At 40.4% G+C, this 21,850-nt stretch overlaps 1 protein-coding gene across 4 annotated transcripts in view; it reads left to right on the top strand.

Moving 5' to 3' along the window:
• Window positions 1-232: 232 nt before the first annotated feature.
• sobpa (sine oculis binding protein homolog (Drosophila) a) overlaps window positions 233-21,850 on the top strand; it is a 46,013-nt gene continuing 24,395 nt past the window's right edge. For 2 of the 4 annotated variants that reach the window (XM_030391330.1, XM_030391332.1), the window contains exons 1-5: window positions 233-928; window positions 11,257-11,377; window positions 14,452-14,661; window positions 18,497-18,648; window positions 20,411-20,434. In XM_030391330.1, coding sequence (XP_030247190.1) covers window positions 833-928; window positions 11,257-11,377; window positions 14,452-14,661; window positions 18,497-18,648; window positions 20,411-20,434 — 603 coding nt within the window. In that variant the 5' untranslated portion in view covers window positions 233-832. The remainder of the gene's footprint in view (window positions 929-11,256; window positions 11,378-14,451; window positions 14,662-18,496; window positions 18,649-20,410; window positions 20,435-21,850) is intronic. The other 2 variants (XM_030391331.1, XM_030391333.1) reach the window with 2 other exon arrangements.

Here is a 21,850-nt window from a genome sequence, read left to right on the forward strand (position 1 = left end):
AAACTTTATGCTTCAGTCATAACAACTCGACACACCTCAGATGTTTCCTTTGACCTCCTCCAGAGACTGTTGAGCCTTTTCTCTCTCTCTCTCTTTAAAAATAAGGATTTGTTTCTGGCTGCGCGCAATTCTCATTCTCTCAACCAGTAAGAACGTTTGGAGAAACAGCCATCGACCTACCGATGTGCCCTCGAGCAAGGCACCACACCTGCACAGCTGCCCTGATCGAGCAAAACGGTCTTTCTGCGCATCTATTAACGCAGTGGAACTTCAAGTCTTGACTGGAGTTGGTGGTGTTAAATGACTGAAGCGGTGGAGTCTGTAACTGATAGAGGGACTAAATCTCATTATGAGCAACACCAGCAGCTTGTAGACTCCCCTGAAGAACAATGTGGGACTGGATGAGTGTGTGGGCACCTGTTAGCTGCTCGCAGTCTATCACCATGAGGAAGCAGCGCTAAGTGGATGTGACTGCTCTGATTGCACTCCATGGGAAAGCGAGAAGAAATAGCCTACCTCTGATCACCAACGCGTCATATAATGTTTCAGCGGACGCCCCTCCCCCTGTCTCGTTTTTTCCCCTCACTCAACCTCTCCTTTGACTCACAGAGGCGGCTCAACACTGGTGCACGGACCGTGGAGGATACGGGCAGAAGATGGCTGACTTAGCCGGGCACCGCAAGCCCTCGGCGGCATCGCCAGCGTCACACGGGCCGCTGAAAAGCTGCAAGACATCCGCCGTCTGGCGACTGTAAACAGCTGCCGCTGCCTCTCTCACCCCCTCCTCTCCCTTCCTCACCGCCAATATTGACAGAAGTATTACAGAGAAAACATGGCAGAGATGGAAAAAGAGGGCAGACCTCCGGAAAATAAAAGAAGCCGAAAACCAGCTCACCCGGTGAAAAGGGAAATAAATGAAGAGATGAAGGTAAAGAAAGGGGTCTGTGCCCAGTTGCATGTGATTACGCGTGGAAGCAGAGTGGTTGTGAGGAGCATGCATGTCTGTTGAAGCACTAACTAGGCGTCCTCAGCGACAATATACCATACACTCAAGTGCAATTGGCTGCATGATAGTCAAACTTTGATTTATGATTTTTTACCCAAGTTCTATTGTCATGTATCCGCGCTGAGAGCCAGCCTCAGCAGCGCACCCTGCCAACGTTACAGCCTTGCACAATGGATGCGGCACCCATTCACTGCTACTATTCTACTAGTAAGTTTTCAATCAATGAGGAATACGGTGTACGTTCCTGTCGCTTCGTGTCATAATTTCGCCGTTTGTGTGCCCTGCCTTTCTCGGCTTGCCCAGAGTTAATGGAAAATCCAGTGCGTCAGTGAAGGCGTCAACAGTGCCTCTACTATTACTATTAATACTGTTACTCCACGGCGCAACGGAGGGCAGCCAGTGTGCATAATTAGTATAAATCAATGGGGGAACACTCGCATATCCACGATGCTTTTGCGGGTTCATGTCGACTGCGTGGGTTTGCCTCTGACTCGAGATGTGTGTGTGTGTGTGTGTGTGTGTGTGTGTGTGTGTGTGGACGTGTGTGGACGTGCGTGTGTGTGTTTTGCCCAGCTGCCCAGAGGCGTGTGATCCAGATGTGCGTCTGTGAGCTTTACGCACTCGACAAGAGCACATTGTCTCCCGCGCTGGGCCCGCACGATCCTATCCCAAATAATCAGTTACACGTTGTTTCTATTTTTTTTTTTTTCACGGTGCACATTGTGATATTTGAGCGCCCTGAGCTCCGTGCGGTTCATTGTGGAGAAAGAAAGTGTTCCTAGCTGGTTGTGTGTGTGTGTGTGTGTGAGAGAGAGAGAGAGAGAGAGAGGCAGGCAGTGTGTCCGCTTTGTCTTCATCTCCTCATTGTTTGTACACATTTGGCTGGAGACACATATGCAGGTGATCACATCGGGAATAATAGAGGAAATTGTGATTTTCACGCTGTCAGAGGAGGGTGCTGGCTTTGAGCGGGTCCTGAAACATCCCTAGGATAAAAGCTCTTTTGTATTTAGACCTGTCCAGAAACCAGCCGTTCTATGTGGCGGCTGCTTCTTTATTACTGTAAAAAAAAAAAAAAAAAAAAAAAAAAAAAAAAAGAAATCATTATTTTATTGATGACTATCTGGATGCTTTGTTGGTGAGCTCAGCTGCCAAACATACATTTTTTTATTATCGTTATTATCACAGAGCAACGAGGAACATGAATATTGCGAGGTAATGTAGCCTGTTTAAAGAGTGTAATCTACAGTACTCTACCGTATTTTACTGTAGGTGTTTTTCTTAGTTGCACCTTGAACAGATTCAAACCTGGTCAGAGTTGTCCTTTCTTGTTACCTAACAATGCATTAGAGATCCAGAGGAAAAACAACAACATGGAATTATAGCTGATGGGTAATTGGGTTTTTTTTTCTCTTGATGAAATTTAAAAAAAATAATTCTCATGGTGTTCAGTTTGTGAAGAAATAGTCAGCCCGTGCAGCCTCCTGCTGTCTGGTCCTGCTGACAGAAGTGGGAGGGATGCAGGGTGGTGGTGGTGGTGGGGGGTGTCAGGCAGGGTCTCTCTGTGGAGAAATTTCCTTATTTCTTATCAGGGGAGCACTTGAGGAGGTCTCAGTGGAGCATTCAGAGCGGAAGAAATCTTTATGAGCAATAAAGTGTTTCTGCATTTTAACGCAGTTCCAGATTTTATTTGCTCATTTTTATCATTACAGCAGAAAGACATTCATTGCCATAAATCTATTTGGACTCATTCTGAGAGAAAAAAAAGACAAATCAAATATCTCCTCTTGTAATTTGTCAGATTGACCGGATAATTATATGGTGCCAGTCATCAGTCAGAAATGATATTTTATTTGCAGGTTTGCAAGTTGTTGGATGATAGATGCTGTGACACGGGTCATCCTTCAGGGTTCAGTGAATTGACATCTCTTACAACATGTTTTGGAGAGCAGATGTGTCAGTTCAACATCTCATTTTAATGAGAGCGGCCTCATTTGTCATTTGAATTGTAACTGCAATCACTCAAATTGTGGATCTGGGTTTTGAACCGACCAAATGAAAATGTCAGGAGCTTGTGATTTTTTTTTTAAAGAATGTCAATAGTGTTGTGTTGGTGCATAGGGAAAAACAACACTCTCCCGCGACTACTCCAGTTATTTCCATCAATACCGGGGAAGCTACTGAATGGAGCAGCAGATGTGGTTAAGGTGTCAAAACACTTTCGAAGGCTAAAGAAGTTCGATTGTAGCTCATTACGAAATCTGAATTTCATCTCCTATTGCATTCGTGCACACGTGCACACACACACACACACACACACACACACACACACACACACACACACACACACACCACAAATGACTGTCAACAAATTCAATTTAGTCAAACAGTGATCCACAGATAGAACCTAGAGGACTAGAAAATAGCTGCAGCCTCTCAATCATTGTTATTTTGACATAATGGGAGCTTTGATGTGATATAACATGAAGTCACTACATGTTTACAAGAGTATTAAACCTCACTGCAAATCAAACTGTAAACCCGGACCCAGCCGTATGACCTGCAGAGTTTCAGTTAATTAACACCATGCCATGGTTGCATGATAATAGCCTGCCCCTGAACAGTAAATCCAGTAAGTGATGATGAATGAATTGATTGTCCATAGACAAATCTTTGATTCTTCTTCTCCAAGTGTTCAGAACAAATAGACCCTGTTTGTTCACTTCCCTCATCTTCAATATTTCAGACCAAAGTTGGAGAAAAAAAAAAACACACACACAGACGCACAATGTGCCCTTGTGAGGGATCATACTCCTCTGAAACAGTCTGACAGTGTTTCCTTCATCTGGCTGCTTAATGTGTGCCACAGTAAAGTAAGCCGTGGTGAGTAATCAAGCAGAAGGAGGAGTGGGCATGGAGGGGATACGAGAGGCTGGAGAGTGGGGTAAGAAACAGTGGAGAAAGGAATGTATACAGCGCTGAGCTGGCTGAGCTGTAAAAACTGTAACCTGAGTGTCTCTGCTGGATCAAATATCAAGGAAAGTAGAAGGAAATGAAAGCAGAGGAGAGGGAGAGGCAGAGGAGGAGAGAGGGATCAGGGGAGTGGAAAAGTGGAGGAGAAGGAGGAGGAGGAGGCAAAGGGAAACTTGGCGTGTGGATTCGGGAATGTTATCACGGTGTACAGTGACCTGCTCTGGTTTCTAACCGCGAGGTATCCAATTCCCACCACCATCATTACCACAAGCCCGACTGGCCATGACTGGGTCTTACTGGAGGGAAACAAGAGGAAGTCTGTGGAGAAGCAGGAATTTAAATGTATTTTAATCATTATCCACGGCTGAATATATGTCAGAGAAGTGCCAGCTGGTGAATTGTGTCTTTACATCAGTAATTATCCTGTAAAGGCGCTGTAAAACCAGTGTCTTGTCTTTAACCGTGTTTCTAGAGTGGGCAAGGTGGGTATTTTTCTGCTGATGGTTTCTTGAAGAGACATACACGACAGGATCCTCATCAGATTAGAGGTCTAACCCATAGTGCACAGCAAAGTCATCAGCAGAGGCAGCACAAAGTGAAGATATAATCTTAACAGTACACAATAACCAACTGTTTGGACATTGAGATGCCTGTTTATAAGGTGCATCCAGCAGGTGTCATCCAATATTGACATATGGGAATTCCTAAAATGTCAGAAACACTTTTTTTTTTTTTTTAACATATTTCAATTCAAAGAGACCATGGTTGTCTCAAATTTGTTCTGACATAGTATCAACAAAATATGATGAGCTCCATTGATGCAGGATTTATTACAATCCAGATGTGTTATAGATGATAATTACATTTCTATAAATTGGATTATATGGAATAAATCTGATTTCTTACCAGCATACATAGTTGTGTACAGATATGACAAAATGAAGAACGATTGGCTATGAATTGGCTAATTAATTTGATCAACGGAAAAAAAACGAAATCAGTATGTTTGAAATGTAACAACCTACGGGCACACAAAACATTTAAGGCATCTCATAAACATGTATAGTTGACAATTACAACAAAATTAAAAAGGAAATGATATGTCAAAAAAGATGTAGCATAACCCATCACTTATCCTGTGCAGGATTGCAGTGATTATACACATAGTTCCATATAGCTGCAGTGTAACGTTGAATTCTAAAATTTTGAGTAACAACAGTACAAGTAAAGACGAGTGTTAAAGTTAGCAAACTGACTCGGTACTGTCAGTTACACAGCAATTTGTATAGCTAACATTAGCTAACACTGGTCATCCTAAGCTACTGATAATACCAGACAAAGTAAGGCTGTAGCAACAGAACACCTGAGTCTGTTCATCTGAGCAAGGGTGCGTTTCACACTCTTGAATTCAACTAGAAGTGAAGAAGAGTGCAGCAATTTAAAAAAAACCAGCATTTGATTATGTCTTTGATCATTTCTCATTTTTTATTTGTTAGCAAGCAGCCAGTTCATGCTATCATCAGTCAATTTCTACCATTGCTACTGCTTTCTTCACTAAATCAGACCACACATGTAGAGCCTGCTGTGACCCCTGCAGGCTGCAATATCCATCACCACCCTTACCACAGAACCAGTGGATGAACCAATATGGTGATGAAATTGCTATTCTGGGAACCTTATCGTCTGTGGGGTTAAAGACATTCAAAGTTTATTCCAATGTTGATATCAGAGGGGAGACCACAGTCTCACTGATATCTTTGGGGGAAGATTTGTGCTCAGTAAATTTCATGGATGAATTTTTAGTCTGATAATGGCATTAGAGGAAAGTTCATAGAGTGTCAACAATGGAAAGGGTCTCTACTCTTGGGAGCATGAATGCGCCAAGTAAACTCTTAAGCAAATCTGTCTATTTGATGTGTATATAATGTTTTGTATACAAGTGGACCTACTGATCTGATGATGATTCTATAGAAAACGTTTTTAAGTTCATAATCATTCTCTGGGGACTATGAATATCCACTACAAATCATATAGCTTCTGCCTTTTGTTTTTGGAGATAACTCTGTCATGGACCAAAATATGGATGAAGGAGTCATTGTGACTTGTTGGTCATAGTAACCAAAAGGCCAGGGTTCAACAAAAATAATTAGAAATCTGTCCTGCAATTTGAATAATTTGAAAGTTGTTCTTTTGGCCAAAGTCTTGCACAGACAGATGGACAAACCCGTTGAAGCCACCGTCCCATGGCCATGCATTTTAACAAAGGTTGCAGTTTTTGAACATCTCTGACTTGATACATAATGAAAATCTCTTGGCAGCTTCAAACGTGAACTGCATTTCAGTTTGACCTCTGTTCTGTTCGACTCTCTTAGAAGACTTTGGGTTGAATAAAGCTTCTAAAAAGAGTTTTACACTGTGTTAAACCAGATGAAAAGGCTGTACACCCAGTGTACCATATAGACATCTGTAGCTGCCTCTCTGTTCCTCCACAGCTCACTCAGAGCCAAAGTTGGTGCCGCTACTTTGATGAGCCGCCAACTGGGATTAGATTCCACTCTTAATATTACTCCCACTTTCTCAAAGTAGTAGGGTGACACAGAGGACAGGATGGTAGAAAGGAAGGAGAGACACAGAGAGATGCTGTGTTTTTGTCTACTGTGATGAGGTTATTTTACAGCTACATCCGTTGTACTCAGGAGTGCTTGGGTTATGCTCCAACTCATTTGTTTCAGCTTTTTCCTCTGAAGGTTCCATCCTCACAGTTAGGCTAATTGCTGCAGTTGTACTTGCCGATGTTTGTCTGTCAGAGCACAGTCATTTTTTTGGTTAATAAGAATCGATGTGTTGGCCATGTATGCAACACACAGTGACCGTATCAGAAAACAGAGAGTTCTCTGCTTCTGTGTTTAGAGATCATTCATTTTGTTTACCTAATTCATTTGAATTATTAAAAGAATCTCTCCCGCAAACAGCATTCTTGCGGTACACCTGTGGACTACTTCCTCTATCCAGTTCATCTGTATGCATGCATTGAACTGCACCCACAGTTTAAGTCGTTTAAAGTTTGCGGTGCAAAATGCCATGAAGATGTGTTCGCTGGCTGTCACCACGGAGAAAACATGGTTGTGTATATAGCTGTCAGAACCTAAGTTTAGCTACGCTCAGGAAGTGGTACTAAATCTGACTTCCAGGAACCTTGAGGCAGAGCGAGCACTGCTGTCACATCTGCAAACTTGAGCTGTCCTCATTAACAGCCTTCACTGCTTTTACCACCATTTAAAAACCCCTGTGACAAAAAGGCTTAGATTATAAGTGTTTGGATTAGACTTTAATTACCGTGAATAACCACTGCGAATCCTTTCCTTGTTAAAGGCTGACACTGTCAGACATTAACCGTAAGTTCCAGATGTTAATGTTTGCACGTTTTATGCACTGAAACGATCCTGCAGATACAGGGTTCTTATCTCCCCAAAAATGGTGCTTTGACTTCACCTGTCATTGACCTGTACCGTGCAAAGGTCCCGAACACTTTCATTGACCACGCTGCCACAGTGGTGTTTCATAACAGGCAGATCAATAACTCCTGTCAGTCTTCATTAATAACGCCTTCGCAGCATTAAGACCGAGTCCCTCCGCACTTATTCACAAATTCACTTCTGCAGAGAATAGCAGAAACTATATGCTCTGTATGAACAATGCAAAACTGATCCTTGAGCAGTGCTACTACTTTGAGATACAAATACAACACATCATGGATTTCTCTCCAAAATGCTTAGAAACAGAGTGAATATGCTGATGAAGCAGGAGAAAATCTGCCCCTGTCACTCCTATCGTGTGCCACACTGTCTCGAATATGCAAAGAGATACTTCTGCCTCAGTCTAAACAAGTGTGTGTGTGTGTGTGTGTGTGTGTGGGCTCATTCCCACTTGTATCTCTCTCACTATAATACCACTGTAAGCAATATCCAAACTGCTCTTTGTGTTGGTGTTCTGTTAATTGAATTTGTATCAAGTCATTGATTCAGTGGACCAACCTGTTGTCTGCAGGCTCTGCAGGCTCCATACTGTGCCCGCATATAGGATGAGCTGTTCGAGACCTTTATAAAGCTGTGGTATTTTATCATGAGAATACTCCAGAATAGACCAGACCCATCACGACAGAGACCTTGTAGTTGCACTTTATTTGCCCAAATTAAATTCTGGTTTCAGATACGGTCACTTTTCCACCCACAGAAAATCACGAATCAATACTTCAGGCCTGCCTCCAGCAGTGAGTGAACAATCTCCAGCTGGCCAAGTTTGAACTTTCTTCCCTCTCTCATTCTCTTCGTATAAAACACCACAGACTGCTCTGCAATGTAATGCGCTGAATTCGAATTGTGCCTAGTTTTTCAAACCTGCCAACATGTAAAGTTGCCTAGGGCCCCTTTCAAGGTCCCATGTTGTAGAAAGTGAAATTCCCATGTCCATGTTAATAAAGCAGATCCATGTGCTATGTAAATAATGTGAAAGTATACGAATGCTCAATCCATGAAGAAAAGCACACAAGCATTGTTTAGAAACAGTGCCTTCAAACGAGCCGTCACAACCTCCTTAAGGTTGTGATGTCACAATTACAGCTCTGACAGAGGTTGATTAGAGGTGTTGCAGCAGTGTGCGAGAAAAATATTGTGTTTTTTGAACACTGTAGCATGCAAACATTTTCTAGTAAACACCCAGAAAAAAAGTATGAATCTGAAGATTAGTATTACATGGGACCTTTAAAGTGAATATGGGTGCTAAGTCGGCTCTGTGTAAGTGCAAGATGGAAATATTTAATAAGCGTAGGGGACACCAGGTTAGGCCACTATATGAATTTGCTTTTTGCACTTTATCCATCAGAACATCACAATGCTTTCAAGACAACTTCAGATGCACATACTCTTTGCGGATGTGTGCGTGTGTTTATTTTGCTGTTAAATTTAGATCAGCTTACAGTCAAGAGTCAGATGTGCTGGGTGGTGCTAAGCCACTCCGACATGATCGCTCCGGCTCTGACATATCGACAGGAGCTGTTTGTAATTGACTTTTAACTGCTTGACGAAGTGACTGATGAGTGACGACTGCTGCCATCATGAGATAACGTACAGAGATGTAGAAGTTGAACTGGCGTGAGTGAATGGAACGAACTGTCAAACTTGTCAATTTGATCTTGAGCAAGCCCACCAATGGCAACGAGTGGGTCAACTCTGTGGCAATGCACTGAACGGTACATCACTGCACGGCGAGTGGGTTTGTCCTTAGGTTGATGAGTCTGTAACATTACTCTAGCTGTGGTTGGGTCTAGATTAGAAAAGAAATGTGCCTGACTTCTTTATCATCATAAGAAATATTTTCACAAACGTATTCAGCAGCACAATATGTGGGAAACATTACATAGGAACACAGTGTCTCCTGTAAGCTGATAGTTTAGTGACCTGTGACTAATATTTTATCACACACACTAAATAATTACAGCTGATTCATCCTCAGTTGATGCTGTAGTTGGTTTCCAGAAAGAACATTTTCATCTATGTTTTGGAGTCCAATGATAGCAGAACCGTTTACCATAGTTTAGGGTTCAGTGAATAGACGCTTCACGGAACGTTCCAGCTGAGAGGTGTGTGGTGATGATGGCCCGTGTGCATTAGCGGGGTTATGTTTGTGTTTTAGGCACGGTGTTTATTGACCGTGTTGCGAGAGGCTGTTATGGCGGAAGTGCTTTTCTGTTTCACCTGCATAGAGTTTTATTTATTTTTTGCATACCTGCATTAACTCTCTCAGTCTGCTCTACACTGCTGTGCTGGTGGAGAATGTTGGCACCACCTTGCCCAAAGCAACTTGGGCGGCACTCTGTGACAACACATGAAATGACATACTGTTACTGAGTTATGATATTTGTTAAGTGTTATTGTATTATATGACAGCTGTAATATCATTTGAACATACATTAGTGTTTTTACTGTGATTGGTCGTTCACCATGATGGAGTAGTGTACTGAAATGCGCCGTTGTTATTTATCGGGTCCTGTCTTTACTTATTTACTTTAAAATGTATTTAAATGTATCATTATGAAGTCAGTTTGTTTCCCATGAACCTTGTTTCACTATCCAGATTTTTTTAAGCCACTGGGCATGTTTTACCGTGTGTTGTTTGTAATCGCTACCATGAGGGAAACAGAAATGACCTAGCTGTCTCTGTGACAGTGGCTTTAGCAATAATAGGCTACCACCTGGAAACACTAGGGGGGAGAAATGTGTCTGTTTCAGTTTTACAGGAGTAATTTGTAAGATATGGTCAGAGTTATATTTTAAAACATTAAAAGAATTATCAACAGAATGTCATGAAACAACGGTGTTGATGTTATGCCAAAAACGTCTGCGTATTGTGCTTCAGAGATATCTCAATTTGAGGTTTATCTGCTTCCTTGCGGGGAGTTGATGAGAACATTGATGTTACTCTCAGCTCAGCGATTGGTCATTCATGCTGCACAATCTATTGCTATTTAAGTGGAAACAACATTGGAAAACAGTACTGTATATTCAGGTCTAATTTTATTTATTTATTTTTTACTTTTTGTGCTGTAAGCGTGCTTCGTTTTGGGGGTCAAGGCCCACTGAGAATGATAACTATGAATAATACTATAAAACAGATATAAATTGTTATAAGTAAGTAGAATATCAATTTTCACTAAACAATAGAAAAGCTCAATAACAGCCCTGACACAAAACAACTATCTACAACCTTTGAGATATTTTACTGTATTATGATCAGATCTCTATGCTGGTTAGTGTGCTGTGATACAATTTCTTCAGAGGCCTTATTACACTCTACTAACATCCTCCTCTTTTATTGTGCTGTGTTAGGGGCCATTAGTTTGTCTGGGTACACACAAGACAGCATTTGGACAGAGCTGGCCCCAATTAGGTTGACCTGCACTTATAAATAAAATACATTGTGGTTTTCTCAGGAAACAGCTTTAAATATTGAGGCGCATGGCAATATGTCTGGATAATTAGTTGAAGAAATGTGGTCTTGTAGACAAATCTAAGGAGCCGGTCTTAAAGTCAAGGTCTCAGGGGAGGCACAGCAAATGCAGGAACAGATTGTAAAAGTTAAAGTAACAGATTGTTGTATGTACTTTTATAACAAGTGACCTCAAATCTCATTTATAGTTTCCAAATGTTTGAGATGTTTGCTTGAGTAACAAGTGTATTTTATATGATAGTTTCAGCCTTTGCCAATTGTTTGTTTTGCAGAGTTTTGCAGAGAACACCATGAACGAGCTGCTGGGCTGGTATGGTTATGACAAGGTGGAGCTGAGAGACTCTGACAACCTGGACATAGGGGAGACGCCGCAGCACATCTCTGTCCTCAAAGGTATGGGACTCTAACACAAAGTACACTATATACTTTTATTTATTCAAAAATGCATGGATTTTTTGCCTGGCTGGCCAAGGCAGTCATCATTCTCGATTACTTCATTATCCACCATGGGATCATGTGCTGCATGAAAAGGTAATGAAATTAGTAGAAATATTAAGTGCTCATGAATGGATCATGAAAGGATGGCTAATCCATTATGTTAAACATGATTGTGACACCTCTTAATTATAATTGTGTTAAAGGCCTTAAATACCTAATTTCTGAAACAGCTTTTAATTACAAGTAGGCCCTCCCCCCATGACCTCATCACTTACATGAACTTACTCTCTGCCAAAGTTGTATAAGTTTAGGGCCTCATGTATTTTCAATGTCACGTATTTCCCTGCTCCAAAAACCATTAAAGCCTAAACCTTTTTTTTTTTTTTTTTAATAAACAAGGCAAACAAATGATCAAAGTCTGCTCAATAATGAATACTTGAAAACATGTTTGATTTCTCGCTGTCGGGAGTTCCCTCGGCTTGCCAGTACATCGGTTGCACCCATCACAGTCGTATCCTTTGTGATGTGAGCACACCCAATTAAAAACTGTAGATTCTGAATCAGCAGCCATTTCAGCATTTTTGCCAGCATCCTTATTCTTCAGGTGATATCTTTTCTGGCGGTGCCCTGGTGGAAGTGCTTAATTTTTTTAAACAAGTGTGTTTATTAAATTTTTCAGAATAAATATTCACAATACAACAAAAAAATACAGGTGCAGAACAAAACTGTCACAATATGGCTCATCTTAAATGGTACAAACATCACAGGGCAGTAGCATGTGTTATTTACAAATTCCAAAATATAAATAATCCATCATCTCACTTGAAGAAAAGCATTTCAAATATAAATAAAAGGAGCGGAAAACAAAAAAAAAACAAAACAAACAGACGTATAATAAATGCATGGTAATTACATTTGTTGATGGCTTACATACAGGGGGAACAAGCCTCCAATGCTTTCCTCCCCTCCAAGAACACCATAAAAGATCTCCACATACTGTCAAAGATTAGATATTTACCCTTTAACGTGAAGGTGAGTTTTTCCAGTGCCAGGGAGTCTGATAATCCTGCAAGCCAGACACTGGTACTTGGTTTAGTAGTGGATTTCCATGACTTTGCTATAGTGTATTTGGCTTGTAACATGCAAAAAATAATCATAGATTTATTTGCCTTGTTAAGGTTAAGGTTTATCGGAAAAATACCAAGAATACAAAGTTTGGGGTCTAATATTAGTTTTATACCTGTAACCTGCAAAATCATATCCATCACCTCACTCCAAAAGGCCTGAATCAATGGGCAATCCCATAGGCAATGATATAGTGTGCCCACTCTACCACACTTGCAACACGTGTCAGAGTTATTGGGGTTGAATTTATTTAGTTGAGTTGGTGTTACATATATTCTCATTATCCACTTGTACTGAAGTAGTTTAAAATGAGAATTTATTGTTTGTATTTGAGATTTTAAGCAAATCTTTTGCCAGTCCTCGGTGGAGATTACTGAATTTAGATCCTCACACCAAGCCAATCTTTTCCTATCTGAGGAAACCTTTGAACCTTCCATGATTGATGCATAGAAGCTTGAAGTCAAACCCTTCTTAGGATGTTGATTTGTTGCTATTTCTTCTATAGGGCTGAGTGTAGGTAGAGATAAAGACTTCTGTAGCTTAAATATATAGCTTCTTATCTGCAGGTATTTGAAGAAATGGTTTGGTTGGATGCCATATTTTTGTTTCAAATCGACAAACGACAAAAGAGTGTTGTTGTCAAATAAATCTGCAATTATACTAAGACATTTGTTTGCCCAAATTTTGAAGCCCATATCTTTTTGGCCAGGTTTAAAGTCTCTATTGCCCCAAATTGGTGTAAATCGGGATAATACAGGTATCTCACCTTTATGTTTATGAACCTCATACCATACTAGAATTGTGTTTTTAACAAAGGGGTTAAGTGTTAACGCTTTTAATTCTTTTAATTTAGCTGAGTATAGGTATGAATTGAGTGGTAGAGGGGATGACATACTCCTTTCCATACTCATCCATGACTGTGGCGTTTTTTGCGCGAACCAGCAAGAGGCAGTAGTGAGTTGGGCAGCCCAATAAGGAAGTGCTTAATTTAGATGATAAGGGGTTACTGGATATAGTAACTGTTATAGTAATATTATATGATATTTTTAGTGTGCTTCTGCCAACTCTGTTTACCATCATGCAAATAGTTTTGCCAAAGTATATTAGGCTATATGAGGGCCATAAAAGAAACATTGAAATACGACCAAAATGCAGTATTGTTGTGCACAAATCAGCAGTAATAATGTAACAAAGTATTAGCGATTGCTTTATGCTTGTTATGGAGAAAAGGACCTCAATACATTGAAACGGTAGAGAGTTCTCATAGTCCTCAGTTTGAAGTGTGCCTCTGAAAGACCTCAGTTTGGAGGGCCATGTGGACCCAACACACATTACCTGTCTATCCCAAAAGGTATTGGGACACCTGAATCTCTAGGCATGAACGGAGGGGTAGGGTATGGTAGGGGTAAGGGGTGTATTGGGATTTGGCCCAAGTCCTGAAAGAAATATCCAACTCATTAGCTTCTAAATATCACACAGTGTTCACCAGACAGTCCCCCACTTTGTCAGTCTACCTTTGAAAGGTAGTCAGACTACAGTCAGTTTGTTCAACGTTTTCTTTCTGATGGGCAGTGCAGCATTGGATGATAATTCTCTGTGAATTTGTGTCCTTGAGGGACCCCATTAGATTCGTTCATTTGATTCACTGCTAATATAGGAATATTGATAAGTGCAGCTTTAACCTTTATTGTTGTTTTTTGAGTACCTAATAATTTGGGGCTCTAAATTCTAACCTTCCCAAGCCCACCTTAAAAAACAGACATGCTTCATCACAAAAAATTGCCCCTTTGTGTCAGACTTTAGTCATACTCAACTCTCACATTCTGACAGGATTTGTGGTGAGTGCCACAGCGTCTCATCAGTTGTTCAGTAACGTTTCATTTTGCTCAATTTCCCCTGTCTAGAAAACTTGTTGCCAAAAATCCAACCTTCAGCAAACAGCGGCGAAGGCTCTCCAGATCGAGCCAACAGCTCCCAGTCTTTGCCAGCCTCCAGGAACGGAGTCACAGAGCCCTCCACCACGCCGTCCACCTCCACGCCCAGCACCAAGGAACATGGCAACCTGCCCATCATAGTCCCCATGATCCCCCCGCCACTGATCAAGCCCCCTGCAGGTAGGAAGCACGGCACCTTTTTGAAAAGTAGATGAAAAGTAGTTTAGGCTCATACAAATCCTCTTTTGGAAAAAACCCTAAAAAAAGAATAACTGGCAGCAAAGATCAGTTTCAAAATATACTTAAATGCACACAAAAGACGACCTCCAGAGCCAGTACATACAGTTTCAGATGTTAATACATTAAAACGTGTCAAATTTCCTGAAAGATCAAGGTCACTTTCTGCCCATCAGATTGCTGATATATTCGCCCAAATGCTCAACCACACAGACACACACACACCCACACACACACACACACACACACACACACACACACAGACACAGACACACACAGTAGAAGAACTGGCAGAGATTTCATCCACAGCTGTTCTCCAGACAGATAAAACTGAACAGAAAGTTTAAACCTACTTGCTGATTCTCCAGCACTTAGCAGGAAACTGAATGTTTATGCAACATGCAAACTTTCTGTCTTTGCGATGGCCTGAAAGCCTCCGAACCAGGCAGGGACAGGCGACTAATGAGCTAGCTACCTGCTGTACACCTTGTTTTCCTCCACCTGCCCAAGTGTCAATATAACCCCATCAACTCTCTGAGGAAATGTCCGCGTTCCTTGGCCAGACAGAGGGCTTCATTATCCCTTACGTCTGCTGTGGCACAGGAGGTTGGTACGCCCCGGCGGAGGGAGCGAGCCGCCTTGGCATCGCCCAAGAGGAGTCCCCGCTGGCCCTGCCTAGGCGGGGAAACAGATGGTGTGGTCCCACTTAAAGCCCAGTACCAACCCACCACCCGGCCCACACCCCCTTCAACTCGCCCCCCCACCCTCACACATATGCTGAATTATTCATGTGCCCCGCAAAATCCGACAAAGGACCTTTTGAGGTGCAGGTACGCCGGATGATGGTGGCATTTAGTATGGAGGCTGCATAATTACTGACAGGGTTTTTTCCCCCCCTTCATGCAGATGTGAGTGTTTTGAGATGGGCTTGTTGCAAGGAACCAGGATGTTAGAAGGCACACACAACTCCAACTCAATATGTCTGAGTTGTCTAATGTTGAGACATTGCAAAAGATGTTGCGATTTCATGTTGGCCTTCGATCTCATTTATTACGCTGTGGTACATACATTATTCCAAGAAATGTACGAACCCTGATCCACCCACCCGGCCAGCTCCGAATGAATCGAGTTTTTCTGCTATCACTGCAGTGGGCAACAGTCCAGATAGACTGAAAAAAAGAAGAGAGACTATAGGAATGAGATGGAGCACAGATGAGAGGAAAGACATAAAATATGCATGTTGGGTCGACGTTGCTATCTTTAGGGCCCCGGGGAGTTATTCCCTTAATTGTGAGTTAGTTTGTACTTAAAAATCTGATGGCCCTGTAGATCCATTAAGCTCAACAAGAGGTGAAAAGCCTGGCCAGCGTGTGATAAGGAGGTGAGCGGGGGTGAAAGACTAATGGGCCTGCGTTTTTTCACCCTCACACCCGCATAGTCATAATGTGATAATTGGGAGATACTGGAGGGAATCTCGGAGGATCTCTCATTGCAGCAGCGACGGCACTAAAAGCCCGCAGCTCATCACCGGCAGTCACAGTTTGCCACAGAAGAGGCCTTTCACTGTCACTGAGGGTCTGTTAAAATAATTTGTTGCCCACACTCACCAGAGGGGATGTGCAGGGGTCGGCTGTAGATTTACTCAGAGATTGTTTAGAGCTAACCGTAAATCATAAGAGACAAAAGAGATTTTGACCTGTAAAGCCACAATTATTCCGTAGAAAGCCTTCTCCCCGTCTTTTGGAAGGAGAACCTGATGTCTTCCCACACGGGTCATGAAGTCAGCATTTACTGAGAAATAAACCTAAACACCTCAACACATACATAAATTTACCCACGATCATGAACATCAAAAACCTCTGTAGTTGTTGCTATTGGAAATATAATGTTTTTTTCTATTTCAATTCTACATATATTTTGTATTTTAAACCGCCACTGATGTTTAAACACATTATTTGACATAAAAAAAAATGTGATGAATGATATTAGGTACATTTGCTCAACTACTGTACTCAAGTCTTTCCTTTGAGTATTTCCATTTTCTGCTGCTTAATACTTTTGGAGGCAAATATTTTGTTTTTAACTCCACAACATTTATTTGATAACATTAGTTACTCATTAGTGCGCAGATTGCAAGTTACATCAGAGCCAAAGTAACACACTTTAAATATCTTAATTTAGTCAACAAGCAATGATTTCAATAATCAGCTAAATATAGTATTAGATCCAATAATCACCTGGGTGTGTACATGGTCGACACACATGATTTACTTCTACTTGAACTTTTGATACTTAAGTGCATTTGAAATCAGTTAGCAAAGTAATAGCCTCTTTAAACACAGCATCTTAACTTTGACAGAATATGAGTTTTGGGTAACACTGATAAAATACCATGATTTTAGACTAAGTGCTTTAATATTTGAATATTTTAAAGAAAACCCCTTATCATCACTGACTCATGTTCCTAACTGTGCTCATTGTTTGTCTACCTTTTTCCTATACTTGATCAATAATATCTTCAGACAGCTTGCAGTTTATTGCATTAAGATCTCATAGCCATAACTTTAACAGTATCGTGATGATTAAATGTTGATTTCGTCCAAGCTCTGTTTTTTGTCCAGTCTTGTCTTTAATGTAAATATTTGTCTGTTAATGTGTCTGTCCTTGTGGGCTACTGGAAAAAAAAGTTATATTTGTATTTATTTATTTATGGTTCCTTTTCGTCTCATGTATTTTTCATTTTCTCCCTTTTCCATTGTCTCCCTGCCCTCAAAGTGCCATCATCATGACTAATTTGGGAATGAAAATGCACAAACTGAAAAACTAAACTGCACAGTGGTCTGATCTTGGTGTCTCTGTGTGTAGTGGTAGATGGATGGGTGGAGTTACCTTCAGATCAGGTCAGAGTTGTGTAACTTCATAGTCAAAGTAAAGTGGTCTAAATTGTCCCACAAATACCTTCTTGAATTTGCTGGCTTACAAAAACTATCAGCGTTCTCCGTGACCCTGGTGAAGTAATCAGCAGGGCGACCACACCTTCTGTCTGTCCTGTGTGAACCCTCAGCACCGCCAGAGTACATCCTTGTGTCCATTCAGGTTCTCTAATACCTGCAGAGCGTAGCCGCAAGCAGGCGTCCTCCCTTGTCCCTGGCTCATCCGGTTCTGCTGCATTTACCCATGGCAGGGCTTCATTATAAATCCTCCGGCGGTTTTGTGGCTTGAGTCTTCAGCAGATTTAGCCAGCCCAGCAGCTTGGCTGAATCAGCAGAGTTAATGCCTTTTGGTCCTTGTGTTTAATACATCTAGTCATTGGCTGCTTGTTGACATTCTCTACCACAGACTTACATTTAAATATAATTGATGTTGCTGTTGCTTAAGCACATTCTGTAATCAGAATCAGACTCACGTTAATCACAAAGTTAAAGACATGTACCACAAGGTTAACTGCCTGTTAGTTTCAGTGTTAGATATTATGAGTGTTGAATAAAAGTTTTTGCATTTCCATCTTTTAATGATTGTGTTGAACTCTAGTAAACCAAATGCGAATATTGGATGTATTGAATAAAATACTTTTCTATAAGGCTTGTAAAAGAAGGCTCACATTTAAGAATATTTGGAATGGGCCTTTATGTCACATGGGCCTTTACGTCCTGGATAATCTTCTGTAGTTTAAAAAGAGATAATGTTAGAAAGAATAGTTGTTTGTCTTCATTAAATTACACATTGAAACTTGAGCTCCATCCTAACTCACTTTTCACCGACGGTTGTTTGTTTCCAGATGAAGATGCATCCAACGTGCAGATCATGTGCGCCTGGTGCCAGAAAGTCGGAGTCAAGCGCTATTCTCTGAGCATGGGGAGCGAGCTGAAGAGCTTCTGCAGTGAGAAGTGCTTCGCTGCCTGCCGCAGAGCCTATTTTAAGAGAAATAAGGTAAAATTGCTTCCTTATTATCAGCTGGACACTTTGATATGACACCTTTGCAGATACAGTATGCCACACATCTCCTCGCAACTACATGTGATAAAGAAACAAATCTATAGATCCTGATAATATGTGTAAGTGTGAAACCTATGGTTACAATGTGGTGAACGATTGTTGAGAATAGCCTGAATTGGACATGATGCTATTTAGAGGAATAGTTTGACAGTTTAGGAAATACACATTACACATGTTTGCTTTTATTTTCCAAGAGTTAGATGAAGAGAATGATCGCATTCTGATGTTTGTCTGTTAAGTACACAGCTTCAGTTGGGGTGTGACTAGCATAGGTTAGCATAAAGCCTGGTTGTGTGGAAACAGCTAGCCTACCTCTGTTCCAGTTAAAAAATCGGCCAATATGAACATGTCTAAAGCTAACAATCAACGTGATGTATGTCATTTGCCAAAACTCAAACAGATATTTAAAACCTGTATTTTATTGCTGCACAGGAAGTTACTTGTAACGATTTTTTGATAAATACACGTATATCCCAACATGGCGCACTATTTCTTTCAATTTATGGGAGTAAAAAAATTTCAATCAAGTTGGTGTTAAGTCAGATAGTTAAAATAACTTTGGTTAAGCTGTATTAATGGGGGAAAATAAATTGCTTGTAGTGAACATGACACTTTTATGGCATTTTTTGTGGCATTCTACCACCCTGACAACACTCCTTTCCAGTGCTATGTTAGTGCACTGTATATCCTGTTTCCTATCTCTAGTCATTAAGTCCTCGTCATCCATTTTTTTTTTTACTCTGTTTGTAGGGTACACATTTTTTTTACCTGTTTTTTTAGACACACTAACAAAATGTAATGATACCAGGCTCAAAGTCAAAGGCTTTTTCCAAATCTAGCATACAGAGTAGCATACTGAGCTGCTAGAGCTCTCCATTAATTTCAGAAATAATAAAGCTGTTTTTCTAATTTGTAGACAACCACCTAAAATATTTAGCAAAGCAACCAACGTGTTCACACTGAATAGCTGCCTATGATGTACATTTAACTAATGCCTGTCTTTACTAATGGGTAAACAATGATACTATGGTGCTATGGTGCTAAAGATGCTAACATTATTTACTCGTAAAATTGGTCATTTTAGTTTGCAGTTTTCATATTTTGTGTGTTAAAAGAGCACAAATAAACTATGGCTTATCGGTGGGATAGCAAGGTTCAGATGTGCAATTACTGTAGGCCTATTTTATGTTATTGCCAAGAGCAGAGAGCCTCTAATATAGCTGCCAGAAAATGTTACATCATCCAGTAAGCTCTATATAAAAACGCAGTATATTATGCTTCTGACAGAGCTAAATGAATTTTCATGACATTTTGATAGTCTGTATACTGCGAGCAGGGGGTTTATCTCCTGTAGCTTCAGCAATTATTACACTTAATTCTGACTCAAGACATCGAAAGGTCATTTTAACTAAAAATCTTGTTCAAAAATGTCAACGTTAAAACCCTCTCATTACTTTTGCAGGTTCGGCTTGGATACAAAATGCATAATACATAATACATTAAAGCCATAATACATAAAGATAAATCACGGATTTTACAGCCAAAAAAAAAAAAAAAAAACACCTTCAGGTAATAAACTCCAAAATGACTTGATCAACGTGGTGCCTAAAACGCAAGACATCAAAGTTGTTATTGTGTTCTCATTTTCCCCCCGATGACTGTAGTTAAACAATCTCCTTTCTCTCTTGTACCAAAGCTGGGATATGTAAGGAATTACGCTGTGAGTATGATGTGTTTTACTCTCCCGCTTGTCTGTCCTGAAGTCAGTTATTCATCTAAACATAATCACTTTTCCAAGCACTGCACTGGAACAGGAACAAGACAGGGGTGCACTTAGAGTATGTCTGTTCATTTCAGTTAGTGATATCCAGTTTCTTTTGTTTTCTGACACTTTTTCCCAAAGCATGTGAATCAAGCTGAGCCTTGCGTCTACTGTACTGTTGCTCATACTATGTGTTTTTCATTTTCTATCTTAACATTTAAGCTCATTTAGTTTTATAGTAAGTTTGTAGTTTTCATTGTACTTAATGTTGAAATGATGACAAATGATCTGTCTGGTCCTGGTGATGACAGGGAGCGTCTGACATGTTAAAACCTCGTGGGGAAAAAGTGTGACACTTCCAAGAGCTATAGCGGTTCATTTCATATCAGAACGCAGCTTTTGAACCGGTTGTATTTTGATCTCTGAGCTCCAGAGAAGGTCAGAAAAAAGTAAATACCAGTCTATGCCATCTGACACGCTACAAAGTTGACAAGGCAGCTCCATATCAATCAGAGATCAATCAGAGAGGCTGGAAACATGACATCAAATGTAAAGCTAATGTGAACAAAGGTCTCTGTTATAACTAACAAGTCTTTTCTATCATTATATGAAAATAAAAAGCAGTTTATAAGTTTAGATATAAAGTAAGGGTAAGAGAAAAGTAAGAGTCATTAAAAAAACTTTAATTATTGTTTTGCAGTTATTATAAGAATAGGCCTGTGTGCACATTTGGAGTTGGTCTAGTTCAGATGAGACACCTGTTTTAAATGTAATTAAGTCTGCATTGTGCTCTGACCTTATGGCTGAAATTTTATGTTGATAGTGCAGCTGAAATATGATGGCATTGAAGTTAGAAGCAAGTGTGGTGAGAAAATTGCGTGAAAAAAATACAAAGATGCAGCAATACTCTTGCCACTTCTCTATGCTCTCCCCATTAATCAGCCTCAGACTTTTGACAGAAATTTCAAAGCATGTTCTCTCACTGCGCTGACAGCCCTTCATGCAAGTTATAGTTGCAGAAAAGTCTGAATTTCAAAGTGACAGGTTAGATCATATCAGTCTTGGAGAAAATCTTTTACCTTACAAAGTCTGAGACACAGCATCCCAGTGAAGCTATAAACCAATAGTTCCAAAATACACTTATAATGCACATTTTTATTTTTTAGATAAAGGAGAATCTTTAAATGCAGCATGTGAAAATTAGTAGTCACTAACATACTTTGTTTATCAATTCATTTGCGTTGCACAACAACGTTTTATCAAATGATCCTCTTCATACAGAACATAATGAAGCATATAATCCATATATATGTAAATTGAAAAAATAGAATAAGATTATTATAAAAAGGTTTTCATTAGGGCCGGGACTTTAAC

The sequence above is a fragment of the Sparus aurata genome, chromosome 16, assembly GCF_900880675.1.
Source record: "Sparus aurata chromosome 16, fSpaAur1.1, whole genome shotgun sequence".
Classification (NCBI taxonomy): domain Eukaryota; kingdom Metazoa; phylum Chordata; class Actinopteri; order Spariformes; family Sparidae; genus Sparus; species Sparus aurata.